The sequence below is a fragment of the Nymphalis io genome, chromosome 17 (genome assembly GCF_905147045.1).
Source record: "Nymphalis io chromosome 17, ilAglIoxx1.1, whole genome shotgun sequence".
NCBI lineage: Eukaryota > Metazoa > Arthropoda > Insecta > Lepidoptera > Nymphalidae > Nymphalis > Nymphalis io.
Window position 1 is genome coordinate 794,811 of NC_065904.1, and position 18,037 is coordinate 812,847.

Below are 18,037 nucleotides of genomic sequence, written 5' to 3' on the forward strand. Positions count from 1 at the left end.
TTTTGTTATACAAATAAACTGCTTTAAAATCATGTTGTCTTTGGCTGAATCTGTTCGTCATATAACAGGTGGACATACGTTTTTAATGACACGTTGCATACTGTATTCGTCGGCATGATAGGGAGTGATTCTATGTTGTTGGATAACTAATTGATAGATGTATAGTTGCCTAACCGTTAGGAGTTGACATTTTTTATACAACTTAGTTGTAGTAAATCTGTATGGGCTAGAGGTCATAACTTTTAAGATAGATCTATGCGCTCTTTCCAAGTCTAATATAAAGGTTTTACAAGCACAACCCCAAGCTTTTATACAATATCCAATGACTGACTGACCTAGTGCATAATATATTGTCCGCAGAAGATCTAAATCAGCAACGTGCCTCAACTTCTTGAAAACCCAAATAAGTTTTCTGGTGCGCGCAGTTGTGATGTCTATATGAGAGCGCCAGCTAAGTTTTTCGTCCAAAATAACTCCTAGATATTTGATTGTCGTAGATTTAGCTATCTCAAAGCATGAACAGGAAGCAAGAGAATCACTGGGGTAGTTACATGTGTGAACCTCAAAACTAATGTTCTTTGGTTTTGTTTTGGCCACAGAAAACTGAATAAATGAGGTTTTGGAGAGATTCAATATCAACAGGTTTACACTAAGCCATTGATTGACTTTTTGGAGTCCTAATTGAGCATAACACCGTACTTTGTCCCAAGTCTCTCCGTGGAATACAAGCGCAATATCATCCACGTAGGTAAAAATTTTACCATTTTTTAGAGTTTTTTCACATAGGTCGTTAATATAGATCAAAAAGAGAGTTGGGCCAAGAATACTGCTCTGAGGGACGCAACAAATGACTGAACGCCACAAATGAGTGAACGATTATCCAAAAAGTCCTTAAAGATCAGGAGCGGCAATTATTTTTGAGGTTCATTATTAACAGTTCTATCTCTGCCTCATCTGGTGGTAGTAATACTATGGAATTACACTCTGGAGGAAACGTGAAATTGTATGAATTAGTGTTATTTTCATTATTTGCAGTTGCAGTTTCGGCAAGCTGCTTCCCTATACTAGAAAAATTATTTACAGAGTCTATGCTATATTAGGACTTAAAAGATTTTCAGCTGACGTTTTCTGTTTTGTATAATCTATAATTGATATGATTGCATTCCAAGATTCTTTATTAGTTTTTGCATTACGTTTAAGCGTTTTTTTCAAAGTTTCTTTTAAGCTTTTTCAACAGAGAGTTACAAAAGTTCCGGTATCGCTTAAATGTAACCTCGAGAATTACGTTATTTGGTTCATTTTTATGTTTTTTGTGTAGTTTATCTCTATTCCGGATACAGCGTAGAAGTCCAGTGGTTATCCATGGTTTAAGTGTTCTTTTTTTTTACTAGGTATACGGCTAATTTCAGAGTTCAGTTTAACAGAACCAGACAGTATATCAACAAACCTTGATGCTGCTTCATTAGCATCGCAAGATGGTGTGATAAAAGAGAAGTCAACTGCCTCTAAGTACTTAATGCAGGCATCAAAATTAATTCTTTTGTAAGTGATTGATTTTTTAGACTTACAGGGGGCGAGGTCAATGCTGAGCAGTACTGAGGCATGGTCCGTTATGGTAGAATCAACTACAAATACTGATGCTCGAAATACTGTTTTTAGCATAATATGATCTAGACAGTTGTGCAACCTAGTAGGATATGTGTGCCCAGGCAATAGTCCCAGTTCAGCGGTTACATTTAGGTAAGCTGCACAGTTCCTATCAACAGAACAGACTTTAATATCAATGTTTATATCTCCGGCAATTATCAAGTTATTTCTCGGGCTAATAGGACGAATAATATTATCAATAGAGTTTAAAAAGCTGTCTGTGCATTGTATGGATGTGGATCTATAAATAGCCAAAATGAATATGTCTGGTTCAATTTTAATAAGTAAAAAGTTGCCTCCTATTGCTTCAGGTTTCGTTATAGAACATTTTATATCTTTTTTCACGTATATGACTATACCATCGTTTTGATTAAGGCAATTACTCGAGTAATAATAATCATAGTTTTCAATAGTAGGAATAGGTTTGTGACTATTTAACCAGCATTCCGTTAATATTATAATGTCACTCTCAAACTTGAAGCGCGACAACTGAAGTGTTAAATGATCGAAATTTTTATATATACTACGAATATTTTGACAAAATATCGTAAGATAACCGGCAGAACCTATATTTAATAAGTTGCAAGTTTGTGTATCACATAAATACGCAGATGCTACATTAATGTTATCTATATCCGTTGAGATAATATCATTTGAATCAATCATTGCAAATGACAGGTATTAATTTAGTACAAAATAGAATGTTAAAGAATATATGGTTTGTAAGAACTAGGAATGCTAACTGTAATAAATCTGTATTGAGATTGCTATTTTTGAAACATATTATTGTGTATATGTGTATAAAAGTTAGTCGAGGTACATGTGAGTGAAATATGTGTACTAATACTTTGTGGAACAATATAAATTATAAAATAAAAACAGAGGGGTTGTTACAGTGACATAATTTGACGAGTAAATTAAGCTTAACATAAAAAAGGCATATCAAACGTAGGAGATAATTAATTGCAAAGGGCAAACAAAGAGTATAAATACAAATTACCACCAGTCATCTTTCTTGACGTAGGCTGTGAAGGTCTTCTTCATTTTTAATATGGATTTGCTTGTGGCTTATGCACTAACAGCAGTAACAATTTTAAGCTGTAGCTTTATTTTACTTTTAAGGTATTTACTCATAAATTGTATGTTATCCACACACACAAGTAATTGTTACCATATTAGTAAAATGACATTTTCAATATGAAACAGCATTTTCATTAGAATTTTTGATAACAACAATTGCTGATAAATTATACATATCTTATTATAAAACTAAAAATAACATTAATAACTTTTGACCGTACCGTAACCGTTACCGTAACAGCCTGTGAATGTCCCACTGCTGGGCTAAAGGCCTCCTCTCCTCTTTTTTGAGGAGAAGGTTTTGGAGCTTATTCCACCACGCTGCTCCAATGCGGGTTGGTAGAATTCACATGTGGCAGAATTTCAGTGAAATTAGACACATGCAGGTTTCCTCACGATGTTTACTTTTGACCGAAAGTCGGCAACTATAATTATCTCCCTCACTCTGATAATCCGATGGGACAGCAAATCTGACTCTGCGAGAGAGTTCAGGAGTAGTATAACACTGACAACTTCCTGCTTCCTCCGCCTCGGCTGACACATCTTTAGAATGCCGGGATAACCAGGATTTGATGATAATGAATATATTTTAGAGTAGACGATTTATAAAGTTTATTTTAAAATAGAGAAGTTCTTCTTCTCTACGATGAAAAAAATGTTGTCAGTATAACGCTTTGACTCTTGAAATTCACTTATTCATTTTTATACTATTTTTTTATAACTACGTATTTATAACTCTTTAAGTTTGCTGATTTACATTTATTATTATTATTATTGTACTCTTATTGATTTAATGAATACAATAAATACACATTTGGTTACAATTTATAAAAAATTAAATTAAACACAAAGATTAAATTTAAAATGTATTTTTAGCGAAGAAATAATAATAATACTGGCATACCACATACATAATATTTAAAAACATATCAAGTGAGATATAACACTATATTATCGTTATTTTTGCCTCAAACGTTTTAAGCCGATCGTGTATTGAGTCGTGTCGGCAGTCGGCTAGCGATTACGTTCGTCGTTCATATATATTTTGTGTTTGAGTGATATTTTAAGTATGGCTGTCGCTGTTAATAAAGGTATTTTATTAAATTAAATATTTCATATTTAATTATATCCAAGGTTACTTTCGGTATCAGTTACCTATTTTTATTTATTTATTACTTATATATAACCTGAAATTCTTTTAAAACTGTTCGCTATAATATTGCAAATATTTATTTAATGTTATAACTCATAACTCGTTACCTACTTACATATTATTAGTGTCAGGTTATGTATACAAACGAAAATAACTTATTGGTATCTTCTAAATATACTTATGTACCACACTTGGGCTTCAATTCTATTCCTATTAAAATGTAAAAGTGAGAATAGGTATTGCCGTGGAATCACAGAGTCACTGACCTTTGTTAGTATTGCGGTGGAGTTGGACTGGTCTGGCCATAATCCATATTGACTATGCTGTATGCACAGTTCAATGGCTGTACCTTGCGAAGTGTTTTTTTTGGTCACAGATAGATAAAAAAATAATAATGTTTAAATAATCACTTTATTTTGAAAGGAGTGCTATGATTTCTATTTATTTTTATTATTCGGCTTAATGAGTATATACTTGTAATATACGTACTTCATTTTTATTTTTATTTATACAATGAGTGTTGTGAAACTTGTCATATAAGGAGATTGATAAGCAGGGTGACATTTCACAAGAAAGTAAAATTACGGCTACCTTTTGCAGTTTATGTAGTAAATAATAAGATATTCGTAGTTAAAATGCAGAATACAAGCACACAACATTGTTTTATAACAACGATTACCGATGTCTATCAATAAGCAATAGTCTAAAGTCCTGTTCGATTTCTTTAGCAACTTTATACTTATTGAAATCTTATCGATTTTTTTTTAATCGTTAGATTAGCAATGAATTCTTTTAACTTTTATAAACTTGATAATTAAATTCTGACAACAACTGTTTATTATCATTTTAAATTGTCATTGTATCCATAATAAACAAAATAACATATATTTAGTAATACAACTGATGGTAAGTGGTCAACACCGCCCATAGATATTGACATTGTAAGAAATATTAATCATAGTTTACATTGCCAATGCACCACAAACCTGGGAACTAAGATGTTATGTCCCTTGTGCCTGTAATTACACTAGCTCACTCAACCTTCAAACCGGAACACAACAATACCAAGTACTGCTGTTTTACGGTATAATATATTTTGAGTGCTACGCAGAATACTCAGAACATATTAGAATATACCCAAATAATTAGTATACAATTCGTATTCGCCTGTCACACATTTGGGTTGGGTACACTTCCCTTAAGTGTGTTGTCAGCTTCTCTAATATTATATCCATTGAGTTAGTTCATATAAAATTAAGTAATATAATATAAAGGATTAAATAAAATAATTGTCTACAATTCGAAATCGCTTCTTGTTTATTTATTTTCCCAAAATCCTGCTACTGCTTTGTAAATCTAAACCCAGAATTTCGAAATTAACATATTTGTATACATGATGTACGTCAAAAGTCCCAAAAGTACGAGTTCTTAAATGCCCCATCGCTGTGCAAAGGCTCTCCATATGAAAAGATGAACTTACGCACCTACTACACTGTTAGTTGGTGGTTAAGCACATCGCTATTTATACGGCAAAATAATTTATTTTATTATTTACATCCTACATGTATGATTACTATTTTCTACGCTTAAAAATGATTTAGTGGTATGTAAGAAAATTAATTGGTAATTAATGCAATTTATTAAGCTTGTTAATGTGGAAGACATTAGTTCACGAATAAAATCAAATTTACTAATTTGCTGTTAAATACTCGATAAAAAAAGTTTGAAGTAATTATTCGAGATTTTTAAGTAGTACATGAACATTGGTATACTTAGTCACTTACGTCTATCAGCTAAATACATTAAATAACTGTTTTTGAATATTTGTGTTTTTTTATTATAAAAATACTCAAACATTATTAATACAAATATAAATTAAAGAACAAGTTATATGATCTGGCCGAATAACGTTTTCTATTCCATTTTAAAATAGAAATAATATAAGTTAATATATTCCTATTGCATTAAAGGAATAAAATTCATTTCCAAATTCATTCACAAATGAAAGATTTTTTTTACTTTAGTCAAATAACAAACGTTAATGCAATGCTAAATTCAAATAAACTAATTTGGCTTTAAAATCATAAACTAATTTGGCTTTAAAATCATAAACTAATTTGGCTTTAAAATCAATGGTCATTGATCGGTGACAGCCGGTGACGGAATAGCCGACCAATGATCGTTAAGAAGTCGATTTAGTTAAACTAAGAAACTTTTTAGAATCGTGATGTTATTATTATTAATTAAAATAAGAATTGGAAAATATTTTTTTTATTTACAAAAAACAGTATTTATGAGACCGCTTTTATAATATTTTTTTTCCGATAGATAACAGTATAAAGACCTTAAATTTTGCCAGGTGTGTACATTGTGGCAGCAAAACGAACTCCGTTTGGCAAAATGGGAGGTGTGTTACGAAACATATCTCCTGCTGATCTGTTGGCAATTGCTGCGAAAGATACTTTAAAAGCTGGTAATGTAGCACCCGCCGTTGTGGATACAGTCAACGTCGGCTTGGTCAATACGGTGGGTATTACTATTTAAAAAGGTTTTCTAAGTGAAACTTATTTTCTACCAATTTTCTATTAATTTTTAATATATTTTATTCATAAGATGATTAAAAAAGCTATAAATTGGGGGTAATTAAATCTATTTTTAGTTTAATTTATATTCATACCGAACAAAATAACTACCAAACGAAAATCTGCGCCAATAAACTTATTTTGATAAACTATTTCGCACTTGTTTTGCATATTGTCTGTGAATAACAGAACCCTTGCTTAAAATTGTGCTTGTGATATTAATCTCCGATATACTCGTATTATTAAATAAAAATACTATGCCCGACATTTCACTGGCATGCCTGTCTGTAATACTGTGTTACAGTTTGAAGGGTGAGTAAGCTAGTGCAATAACAAGCACAAAAGACATAACATCGCGGGTTTCATGGTGGTTCTATTCATTGTTTATACTTTCTAAAGCCTCACTTATGAAAATGTCCATTGGGCGGCCATATTGGATGATCTTCCCTCATAAAACAAATTGAAAAAAAGCCATTAATTATATAATTATAATTCTAGCTGAGCTTGAGCTCAGATGGAGGTCTAGCTCCACGACATGCAGCTCTTAAATCTGGTGTTCCACAAGAAAAACCAGCGCTTGGCGTAAACAGATTATGTGGTTCAGGATTCCAGGCTATTATAAACAGTGCACAGGTAAATAACAGCCAAAATATGACCATTACTGCTATGGCTCTAACAATTATTTAGAATTTGTTTTGTATTATTGAAATTTTTAGGATATTCTAACAGGAGCTGCCCAAGTATCGCTTGCTGGTGGAACCGAAAATATGTCAGCTGTTCCGTTCGTCGTAAGAAACGTTCGTTTCGGGGTTCCCTTAGGAGTTAAAGTGGACTTCGAAGATGCCCTTACTTCAAGTTCTTTAGACACATATTGCAACTTCACGATGCCACAAACTGCCGAAAATTTAGCTGATAGGTACAGTATTAAGAGGGGAGAAGTTGATGACTTCGCATTACTTTCACAAAAGAAGTGGAAAATCGGTGAGCATTTTAGCGTTTTCTACTCACCTAGCCGATTCTAATATACATGTGACTTAACCACTTACATAAATTTGTACACAGCGCAAGATAGCGGTTTTTTCAAAGCAGAAATAACACCAGTACCAGTAAAGTCGAAGAAACAAGAGATTATCTTCGATACAGACGAGCATCCACGTCCGGATACTACGCTTGAAAATCTTCACAAGTTACCAGTATTGTTCAGGAAGGGTGGTGTCGTCACTGCAGGCAATTCTTCGGTAAGTATATTTTCTTGTACTTTTTTTTTAATTTTTCAGAGCAAACCACTGAACCGGTTTTGATAAAATTTATTATGAAGTAAGCTGTAATAATTTAGTATGAACCGCGGGGAAGGAAACTTTTTTTATAACGCTAACGCCTCCTCCCTAAATCGCGGATGAAAATTAGTAAGAATTTTTTAGTCACATTTTTTAGTTACATTTTAGTCTATTTTCTCTTATAGTTTGCAGATTCTGAGTCAGAATCCCTGTTCAGGACACTTAAAGAAATTGGGTTTCTATCAAATTATTCTCATTATAGTAACTTATTATAAGAACATTATAACAACTACCGTTGCTAGTGTTTACACTTCTACCATTTGATGTTGGCCCGACATATAATAATATCAGAGTGAGGGGGATAGCGGTAGCACTCTGTTTGCTCACACACATATGTGCACTATATTATCACATACGTAACTCTTATCCAAAATATAACTATATATATATACAATACATAATTATAAATAATTTAAAAAAAGTTTCTTCTCCAAGGGCGTCAATGATGGTGCTGGCGCTCTTGTCTTGGCAAGTGAAGAAGCGATCAAGCAGCAAAGCTTCACCCCACTGGCCCGTCTAACTGGCTGGTCCTTCGTCGGTGTCGAGCCCAGCATCATGGGCATCGGGCCGGTAGCCGCCATACAAAACCTACTTGCTGCTACTAAATTGACACTTAATGATGTAGATTTAATCGAGGTAATTGTATTAAAATTTTAACGTACAATTAATTCGTTTTATCATAATTACAGATATTTTTTTCCTGACTTAAATTTTATTATACTTAAGCCGAGATGAGCCCCAGTGGAAGTCGAGATGGCCCAGTGGTAAGAGCGCGTGAATCTTAACCGATGGTAAATCTGGCACCGCTGAACTTCCGTATGCTTAATTTGTGATTATAATTCATCTCGTGCTTGCTTGATGTGTATTCCACCAACTTGCATTGGAGCAGCGTGATGGAATAAGCACCAAAACCTTCTCCTTAAAAAAGGGTTAGGGTTTAGCTCAGCAGTGGGACATTCACAGGCTGTTACTGTATACTTAAGCACCAAACTATTATATTATGACTTAAAAATTACATCGTACATGAACACACACTATAATAAGTTTATCCTAACTACTCAACATAGATATTTGATATTACATGTCAAACATATATCGTGAGCCCAAACAAAGATTTTTGTCTACAAAGGTACTTATGATATTATATTCGTTAAAACAGATCAATGAAGCATTTGCAGCTCAGGCTCTAGCGTGTGTCAAAGCTTTGGACTTGGACCAAAGCAAGTTGAACGTGAACGGTGGAGCCATTGCGATAGGACACCCGCTTGCCGCTTCTGGTGCCAGGATCACTGCACACCTGGCACATGAACTGAGGTCATTGAATTATTATATAATAAACATAACTAACATATATAAATATCATCTCTATATATAACTACCCTAATCAATGGAAATATATTTTTAAACTTATTTACTTTGATTAAGTTGCTCAGTTAGAATAATACTGGATGGAGTTAATTAGAATTTGTCGTCGATGTCGATCGTGGGATCAAATTTTGTATAAGACTTCATTGTTATTTTTTTAATCATTTAATTTTCCTTCTTTGCTGATGATAATGCTAGATAACGACGCGACATGACTCGCTGAAATATATAGTGATTTATTTATATAAACATATTTTCTAGGAAGCTTGTCCCATAATGGTACTTTTGAATTATATTACGTAACACTGATAAGAGTTATTAACTTTTTTTAATAACCGTATATTTTCATTTTACAGACGTAGAGGTCTAAAGAGAGGAATCGGTTCAGCTTGTATTGGAGGTGGACAGGGCATCGCGGTTCTTATTGAAACCGTTTGATTTATTGTATAATGGAAACGAGAAATGTTAATTTTATATCAATGTGTTATTTTTATATTTGCCGATAAAACAATTGTTACAACAAAATTTGTTTTATTAATATTCCCTACACTGTTGAAGACAGATTGTCTTGAATATACAGAAAAATAGCGAACCGTCCGAGATGGTTTGTGTAAAATTATAAATATTTTTAAATTTGGTAATAAAAAATTGTCGAGACGTTTTACTGTCCCGATAAAATGTATTCTTTACTAATTCGAAATTTTACAAAAACTTATAACAAAATAGTACAAGGCATACATTACTCGTGAGTTTAAAATTGCAATTTGAAATATTGACCTTTATTTAAAAAGTATATTTTCATACCTTCTTGAAATAAGCCATTATATTATACAAATGACAGTACAACTTCATTGTAGCTAAGTACAACACTATTATATTTTATCATCTTAACATAAAAAATAGCTAACATCATTCAATACCATTCTTAATAACAATGATTTTCCACTAAATCAACATACCATCACTAAGCCGTCATATAAATGATGTTTATCTATCTATTTATGTATATACGTAATCAAATACAAAAATTTAATACAATTAAAGATAAAATTGTTTTGTTACGACAAGCTCATGACAACAATCATATCTTTTTGAGGTTATTTGAAACCGGCTATATTTTTATCAATTTTTATCAGTTCAGTGTTTATCTTCATGGCACTCGCTTCTAAAGGTAAGTTTTATATTACAAATACTACGTTATTATTATAACTATAAAGCAATAAGACATCGATAAAATTTTATCTTGTGGTCAATTATGTTGCTTAATTATAATTGATACGATTAGTAGGTATTATAATGTTGTAGTTGATCGGTACTTACAAAATCGTACCCATTGAATATAGGGTACTAGCATTAAATTATTAAAAATAACAAATTTGTTTTAAAATTATGTAAATAGGTATAAACTTTACTGGTATATGTATAATGTGCTATTTACAGGTATTTTTGTGGTTGGCGCGAAAAGAACGCCATTTTGCAAATATGGCGGTTCTCTCCGAGAGTTACCATCATCACATGCATTTGCGGCCGCGGCAAAAGATGCCTTAAATTCTGGAAATCTTAATCCAAGTTTAGTCGATAGCACAATTGTTGGAAATGTTAATTTTGTAAGTGCATTTATATTATCTATTTTTACTGTTATATTTTGGCCTATATTAAGCTAAAATTAATATTTCAGCTCAGTCAATGCGATGGCGGTAAAACTCCCAGATATTGTGGTATTTATGCCGGAGTTTCTATTGATAAGCCAGCATTGGGGGTAAATAAGGCTTGTGGTTCGGGTTTACAAGCCGTCCTCACTGGTGCTATGGTAATGTCAAATTTAATTTTGTTTTGAATATAAATCATGGTGCATTATATCATTTTGGTAGTTAGGTATTAATAAATAAATTAATATAGACATTTCAGAAAATCAATGTATTTTTTATGAAAGAAATTTAATTTATGAATTATTACCGATAGAAGGCTTATACCGATTAAATAAGCCATATAATTAAGCATATATATTTTCATAAATATAGTATTTTTTTATATTTAATTTCTACTTCGTTATTAAAATGTTGACATTGGCCCTTTATTTTAAAGGAGATATTAAGTGGGTCTGCTAACGTCTGTCTAACAGGAGGAACAGAAATTATGTCCTCTCTCCCCATACTGGTTCGTAACGTACGATTTGGTACGACTCTCGGTTCATCATATCACTTTGAAGATCATATAAAAAAACGTTTTCTGGACAGTTATACGGGACTAACATTGGAAAAGATGGCAGAAAATATTGCGGTAAAATACAAAATAAGTAGAGAGATGGCCGATAATTTTGCGCTTAACAGCTATTTAAAGTGGAAGAAAGGTGAATATAACGTAATTCACTAATTTTAATTGTATTGAAAACGCACATTGCGCTACAGCGACGGTTTCTCCCTCATAATAAGCGAATTAATCCGCAGGCAGAAATTATTCACTAATCAATTGGAAAAACTAAATTATTTCAAAACCCTGACTCTCCATTTATATTGTAATTTTTGATTTTAGAACAAGAATCAAAACATTTTAATGAAGAACTTACCAGTTTAAGTGTTATGTTAAGAAAAAAGGAGGTTCTAGTAGATAAGGATGAACTTCCTGAAGCAAACATGACTTTAGATGATATGGCTAAATCACTTACGCTGCTAGAAGACGGAGCGGTAGTGACATCTTTAAACTCAGCGGTAAATTAATGATTTGATTACTGATAGTAAAAATATTTAAATATTGTTTTTTTTTATGAGTGTTATCATACTGATACCAAACAAAACGAAACTTGAAGGTAAATCTTAATGACATTAAATAGTAGACAAATTAAAGCTAATATTGCTTATTATATAAATTCATCAGGTGCCCGCAGATGGAGCCGCAGCTCTCGTTCTGGCTAATGAAGCTACAATCGAACGTAACAACTTAATTCCTCTGGCGAGAGTGTCGGGCTGGGCAAGTGTAGGAGTCGATCCTATGGAGACTGGATTAGCGGCTGCACCGGCTGTGAAGAAACTTTTACAAGTTACTGGCAAAGATATTGGTAGCGTCGATTTATTTGAGGTGAAGTAGATTGTAATTTTTTCAACTGCATGCATGTTTATTTGGTTATACACGCCGAGGTCCTGGGTTCAAACAGGATTGGGCCGGTAATAAGTTATGGGGTTTTACTGTCAATAAATTTCAGGTGAACTTACATTTAATATATTCTTTCAAAATTACTTATAAGATATAGTAAGTATGTTTTGTCTATGATGTTTACCGTACCGTACCGTAACAGCCTGTGAATGTCCCACTGCTGGGCTAAAGGCCTCCTCTCCTCTTTTTGAGGAGAAGGTTTGGAGCTTATTCCACCACGCTGCTCCAATGCGGGTTGGTGGAATACACATGTGGCAGAATTTCAGTGAAATTAGACACATGCAGGTTTCCTCACGATGTTTTCCTTCACCGTAAAGCACGAGATGAATTATAATCACAAATTAAGCACATGAAAATTCAGTGGTGCTTGCCCGGGTTTGAACCCACGATCATCGGTTAAGATTCACATTTTCTTACCACTGGGCCATCTCGGCTTTTTTAACTATATTAAACTGGGTCATCTCGGCAAGCCGAGATGACCCATCTATGATGTTTATAATAAATAAACAAATAAATTTACTGTTATAATGTCCTAACAACGACATAATACGATATTATATAATACTCGTATTATGATATGCAAATTAATTATGGAAACATTGGCGTGACATTTTTTTAAACATATAACTATTATATTATCAGTATTTACTTTTCTTTCAGATAAACGAGACATTTGCTGTTCAAGTTTTAGCCACTGTTAGGGAGTTAAAGCTTGATGATAGCAAAGTCAACGTTAATGGCGGAGCCCTTGTGCTCGGGAACCCTGTGGCCGCGACCGGCGCTAGAATGGCCGTCCATCTTGTTCACCATCTTAAGTATGATAAACACTAACAGCCCAATCACAAACACAACAATATACAACAATTACACAATCAATTTAACGTTAACACGTTGGTGTTAATTTTTTTTTGGTATTGTCCGTTTAATTTAAGTTGTATTAAGAGAAACTACAAGTCGAGATGGCCCAGTGGTAAGAACGCGTGAATCTTAACCGATGAACGTGGGTTCAAGCCCGGGCAAGCACCTCTGAATTTAAATGTGCTTAATTTCTGTTTATAAGTCATCTCGTGCTTTTCGGTGAAGGTAAACATCGTGAGGAAACCTTCATGTGTCTAATTTCATCGAAATTCTGCCACATGTGTATTCTACCAACCCGCACTGGAGCAGCGTGGTGGAATAAGCTCCAAACCTTCTCCTCAAAAAAAAAAAAGGGAGAGGAGGCCTTAGCCCAGCAGTGGGACATTTACAGGCTGTTACTGAAGAGAAACTACATATAGCCAGAGTCTATTCCAACCATAAGAAGAGTAAACCCAAAATAAGCATCTTTGACACCGAATGACGCGATATAATTGGTCGAGATCTTGAATAATCTATGATATTCACTATGGATTCGCGGTTGGGAATCGAACCAGCGTTATCGTCTTAACGAGGAGCGCCACGGGTTCACCTACGCTAATGTGACACTCGTGTATTTAGACACTTACACAACGCTTGAGTTACAGAACTGTAGTTTTCTTTAACATTTTGAGTAACAATTATAAATAAGAAATTATTTTTTGTAAGATTGCTCGTGGTAAATCCTAATTAGTGCTAAGCTATAAATGAGAATCAGCGGAACTACTCACGATTGACACAACGGGCCACGAGCGATATGCGAGCTTTCTTATTTAATAATTTTTGCCAAGCATAACAACGACCTCAGATGTTACATTTGAACGTTTTTGGGGGGAGCACCAAGATCGCACCATCTCGCCCAAAATGTATTAAAATGACGGTGTTAGGAATTGTTTATGCTGCGGCTTAGTTCTTGGCCACGGAGCAAACTGATAACAAATCGATGACGATTTATCTGTAGTAGCCTGTGAATGTCCCACTGCTGGGCTAAGGCCTTTTTTAAAGATTTATCTGTATGCCTTCTTATATATGATAGGAGTATGATTTTTTTAGTAATACAGGAAAAATTGTTTCAGACATAATAAAGCAAAGCGAGGGATCGCCGTGTCCAGCTGTGGGGGTGGACAAGGAGTGGCGGTTATGTTTGAAGCTGTATAAAAATATTTTTAATTAAATAGTTGGTACTATTGCTAATATATAGTACAAAAAAGGATCTAATGGCGTGGTATATTTTATTTATTTGTACAACATAAAAGGCATTGGGTTTTAAGTCTGCGTGGAAAATCGATATTAAGTAAAAGTTGCTGACATGTTCGAAATAATATTCGGTAATATTTGTAAACCATTTATTCAATCTTCAAAAAGTATGCTTATATATTACATAGTGCAATTATATAATTATAATTCTGTTTCTGCACAATTTTTAAGGCTTAACTTTTTCTAAAGGGGCATACACAGTACCACAATACATAAAATTATTTTAAACTTGCAATCTCTAAATTTTGTGCGACAAGGATCTTGTGGCAATCCAACCACGTTGACAGGAGTTCAAGAGTGGTTAGGAAGGATGATAAAATTTTGTAACATTTAGGGAACACATCAATTATTGCTATTATTGAGTATTTAAAATAACTGATTATGAGAATCAAAAAGGAGCCTTATAACTTATGATCATTCTTAATTTTGAATGCCATCTAGCAAACCAATAATATTGAGCTATATTTAAATGCAGTTAATTATATATATTTAATTATATATTATAATTTTAATATATAATTTAATATTTTCGATTATGATCATGACGTAATACTAATTATCGATTACCTCGCGACGAATTTACATGTTTTTCTACTTTATATATTTTGCATTTATATTATTTAAAATTCATAAAAATAAATGTAATGACAGAAATAATAAAAATGCTCACAACATTTATATTCAAATAATAAATGCAAGTGATATTAGTCGCATTATAGATATATATTATTATTATTAAAATTATACATCATAAATATAATAAAAACAAAATGATAATTTATAATTAAAATAAAATAATGGTAAATACCATTGTTATATTATTATTCTGAAAAAAGTAAAAAAAACTTGTGATATAAATTTTTCGGATTTCATTATTTTTAATTTTAAAGTATATTCAAATAAAACAATTATAAAAAAGGACTTTAAACTATTTTATTAATACAATTGATTTAACCCACTGATTTAAATTATTAAAACATGTATATATATTTAGTAAATGATAAATCATGACCTTAAGAAGGTGGCGGGCACCAACTGGATGCGGAAGGCGGAGGACAGGGAGCTTTGGCGCACCTTGGGAGAGGCCTATGTTCAGCAGTGGACAACGATTGGCTGTTGATTGATTTTGATTTAAATCATGTGTTGACAGATTAAAAATAGTTTTTGTTTTCAGTAGCAATACTTTTATTGGTGGTGAATAGGAATTCATTTCAAACAGCAAGTTCTTTCATTACACATTTACTCCAACCGTTCATACACTACATACCGTAACCGTAACAGCCTGTGAATGTCCCACTGCTGGGCTAAAGGCCTCCTCTCCTCTTTTTGAGGAGAAGGTTTGGAGCTTATTCCACCACGCTGCTCCAATGCAGTTGGTGCAATACACTACATAGCTCTGGAGTAAATATTATTCACAATAGTAAAAACACTATGAACTTCATAACATTCAGACATTGAGTTTTTAGTATATACTGTTGAACACTTTCTTCTATAACCATAGAGAATGTCTATGTACTATCCATAATCTCGTATATAAATAAATTAAGTCAATGTAGACATTGATCATAATTTTTTAATTCATATGTCAATGAAACTTATTTTAACATGCAAAAATTAAGCTTATAACATATTTTTTTTAATGATTATCACAGAAAACAATGTGAACTCATTTTGATGATTTTTTTTTTAATTTCATACCTGCCAAAGTCATAAGTAGGTCATTAACAAAATTAAGCAGTAAAGTTGGTACAACAAATAATACCAATACCTTATTAAAATATTTGAATATATTCAAAGACTCCTTTAAGATCCAAGCATATAAGTACCAATATAATATTCAGTTTAATCAACATTATTAAGGTATTATTATGAAGAATGCATTTGAGATTTAAATATACATAAATAAATGCTTTAAAAGTTTTCAGATGAAATGTTCATTTCTCTGCCTATGTAAGCGTCTCTCCTTTAGTGACCTAAAAATAACACAAAAATATTTATTTCATATATCAATTTCTTATTGTAAAAACATTTTTTTTTTCAAGTCTTTATTAATAAATTATTTGTTATAATCATATTATTAATAGAACTACCAGAATATAATTAATAAGCACAAGTATAAATTCAACTCAAGCCGAGATGGCCCAGTGGTAAGAACGCGTGAATCTTAACCGATGATCGTAGGTTCAAACCCGGGCAAGCACCACTGAATATTCATGTGCTTAATTTGTGTTTATAATTCATCTCGTGCTTGACGGTGAAGGAAAACATCGTGAGGAAACCTGCATGTGTCTAATTTCACTGAAATTCTGCCACATGTGAATTCTACCAACCCGCATTGGAGCAGCGTGGTGGAATAAGCTCCAAACCTTCTCCTCAAAATGGAGAGGAGGCCTTAGCCCAGCAGTGGGACATTAACAGGCTGTTACTGTACTGTAAGTATAAATTATAGTAATGTGATAGTGAACTTATATTAAAAAAATACAATACATACACAAGCCTCTAAGTAGTCAATTTTTCTCTCTAATGAAACTAATTTTTCGTGTAATGCAGCCAAACGAGATCTGCACGACATATCTGAAAAAAAATTACCATTTTGATTTAATAAAAATGTAATAAACAAATGTTAAGTAATAATTTTTTTTGCAATTTTGATGATCACAGTCTATCACGGTAACTATACGGCATGGACTCAATTATAACAATGTTTACATGTGTTGTTGGGTTGAAGAGACTTGAAGTCCTTTAATTCTGTTCAACAAATTTAATTCAAAGTTTGAGAGCGGAAACATCATCAATACATATTGTTATTGCATAAAAATAAATGAGAAAATGATAATTATTTTCATGTATCATTGTAATCTTTCGTTTTTAAAGATTAATACGATGTGATTAATTGACGAATTAAAATTATTGTAGTGTAGAGGTAGTAATAAAATAAATTTGCAATAAAAGTAAATTAAGGTTAATGACTTTCACTTCCACTTTCACTTAACTTACCAAAGGAATTAAGAAAATCAGTAATTTTCTTTATGCTTCCTGTTATGACTTCAATGTACTCTCTGTTTGCCCAATCTTGCTGGATTTGCTTTTGTATAGTTTCCCGAGGTGGTGTAGACATTTTGATACTGATTAATAGTTTTATTGTTTAACAAATCACGTCCGAGGGCTTCGATGATTGCTTTTGCAAATACGATGTAGTAAATTAAGTTCTCATTCATTCATGCGAATATGTCAAAAACTAGTAATGTTAATTGTGTTAATGTATTTAGACATAAGAGATAAGCGCTTAGGGATGCCACATATTTATCATAAATAATCCTGATTCGGTCCGGGGGAGTCAGGTAATAAACAACATATTAGTAAAATATTATTTCATTTTTTATTTCAAGTAACTATTAAGTTGTAATATTATTAAATAATTGATTCTCATTTCATATCATTTTCTTTATTTTATATATGTAAGTAAAAACAAATTGCCCACAATAATATTCTATTGACACTGGCAGCCCCACAGACAACTTGCAGAAATTGATTAGTGTCTCTAAACGTTATAACCAAACAGTTGAATAAAT

The 18,037-nt window shown here is 32.6% G+C and overlaps 3 protein-coding genes across 5 annotated transcripts in view; 2 read left to right on the forward strand and 1 right to left on the reverse strand.

Annotated features, from left to right (window-relative positions):
- Nucleotides 1-9,679, forward strand: part of LOC126774993 (3-ketoacyl-CoA thiolase, mitochondrial-like) — a 23,867-nt gene extending 14,188 nt beyond the window's left edge. The window contains exons 1-8 of one of the 2 annotated variants that reach the window (XM_050496695.1): nucleotides 3,682-3,818; nucleotides 6,240-6,406; nucleotides 6,961-7,095; nucleotides 7,179-7,443; nucleotides 7,525-7,700; nucleotides 8,235-8,435; nucleotides 8,959-9,113; nucleotides 9,521-9,679. In XM_050496695.1, the coding sequence (XP_050352652.1) occupies nucleotides 3,797-3,818; nucleotides 6,240-6,406; nucleotides 6,961-7,095; nucleotides 7,179-7,443; nucleotides 7,525-7,700; nucleotides 8,235-8,435; nucleotides 8,959-9,113; nucleotides 9,521-9,602 (1,203 nt within the window). In that variant the 5' untranslated portion in view covers nucleotides 3,682-3,796 and the 3' untranslated portion in view covers nucleotides 9,603-9,679. Of the gene's footprint in view, nucleotides 1-3,681; nucleotides 3,819-6,239; nucleotides 6,407-6,960; nucleotides 7,096-7,178; nucleotides 7,444-7,524; nucleotides 7,701-8,234; nucleotides 8,436-8,958; nucleotides 9,114-9,520 lie in introns of those variants that run through there. The other variant, XM_050496697.1, reaches the window with a different exon arrangement.
- LOC126774995 (3-ketoacyl-CoA thiolase, mitochondrial-like) overlaps nucleotides 1-14,426 on the forward strand; it is a 21,463-nt gene extending 7,037 nt beyond the window's left edge. Inside the window, exons 2-9 of one of the 2 annotated variants that reach the window (XM_050496700.1) lie at nucleotides 10,301-10,335; nucleotides 10,605-10,771; nucleotides 10,843-10,974; nucleotides 11,250-11,514; nucleotides 11,697-11,872; nucleotides 12,039-12,239; nucleotides 12,975-13,129; nucleotides 14,285-14,426. In XM_050496700.1, coding sequence (XP_050352657.1) covers nucleotides 10,317-10,335; nucleotides 10,605-10,771; nucleotides 10,843-10,974; nucleotides 11,250-11,514; nucleotides 11,697-11,872; nucleotides 12,039-12,239; nucleotides 12,975-13,129; nucleotides 14,285-14,366 — 1,197 coding nt within the window. In that variant the 5' untranslated portion in view covers nucleotides 10,301-10,316 and the 3' untranslated portion in view covers nucleotides 14,367-14,426. Of the gene's footprint in view, nucleotides 1-10,124; nucleotides 10,336-10,604; nucleotides 10,772-10,842; nucleotides 10,975-11,249; nucleotides 11,515-11,696; nucleotides 11,873-12,038; nucleotides 12,240-12,974; nucleotides 13,130-14,284 lie in introns of those variants that run through there. The other variant, XM_050496699.1, reaches the window with a different exon arrangement.
- A 57-nt stretch (nucleotides 14,427-14,483) lies between these two features.
- LOC126775046 (probable protein BRICK1-B) lies at nucleotides 14,484-17,726 on the reverse strand. Its single transcript, XM_050496774.1, has 3 exons — nucleotides 17,463-17,726; nucleotides 16,957-17,039; nucleotides 14,484-16,438 (listed from the first exon to the last, which is right to left on the reverse strand). The coding sequence occupies exons 1-3, from the start codon at nucleotides 17,581-17,583 to the stop codon at nucleotides 16,412-16,414; spliced, it is 231 nt and encodes a 76-aa protein (XP_050352731.1). The 5' UTR covers nucleotides 17,584-17,726; the 3' UTR covers nucleotides 14,484-16,411.
- Between the last annotated feature and the right edge of the window lie 311 nt (nucleotides 17,727-18,037).

Excerpts from the sequence above, each read along its gene's own strand:
- LOC126775046 (XM_050496774.1), bottom strand. The coding sequence starts at position 17,583 with ATGTCTACACCACCTCGGGAAACTATACAAAAGCAAATCCAGCAAGAT. Across the intron at positions 17,040-17,462 it reads TGATTTTCTTAATTCCTTTG|ATATGTCGTGCAGATCTCGT; the intron begins GTAAGTTAAGTG and ends ATTTTTTTTCAG. Across the intron at positions 16,439-16,956 it reads TTGACTACTTAGAGGCTTGT|GTCACTAAAGGAGAGACGCT; the intron begins GTATGTATTGTA and ends TGTTATTTTTAG.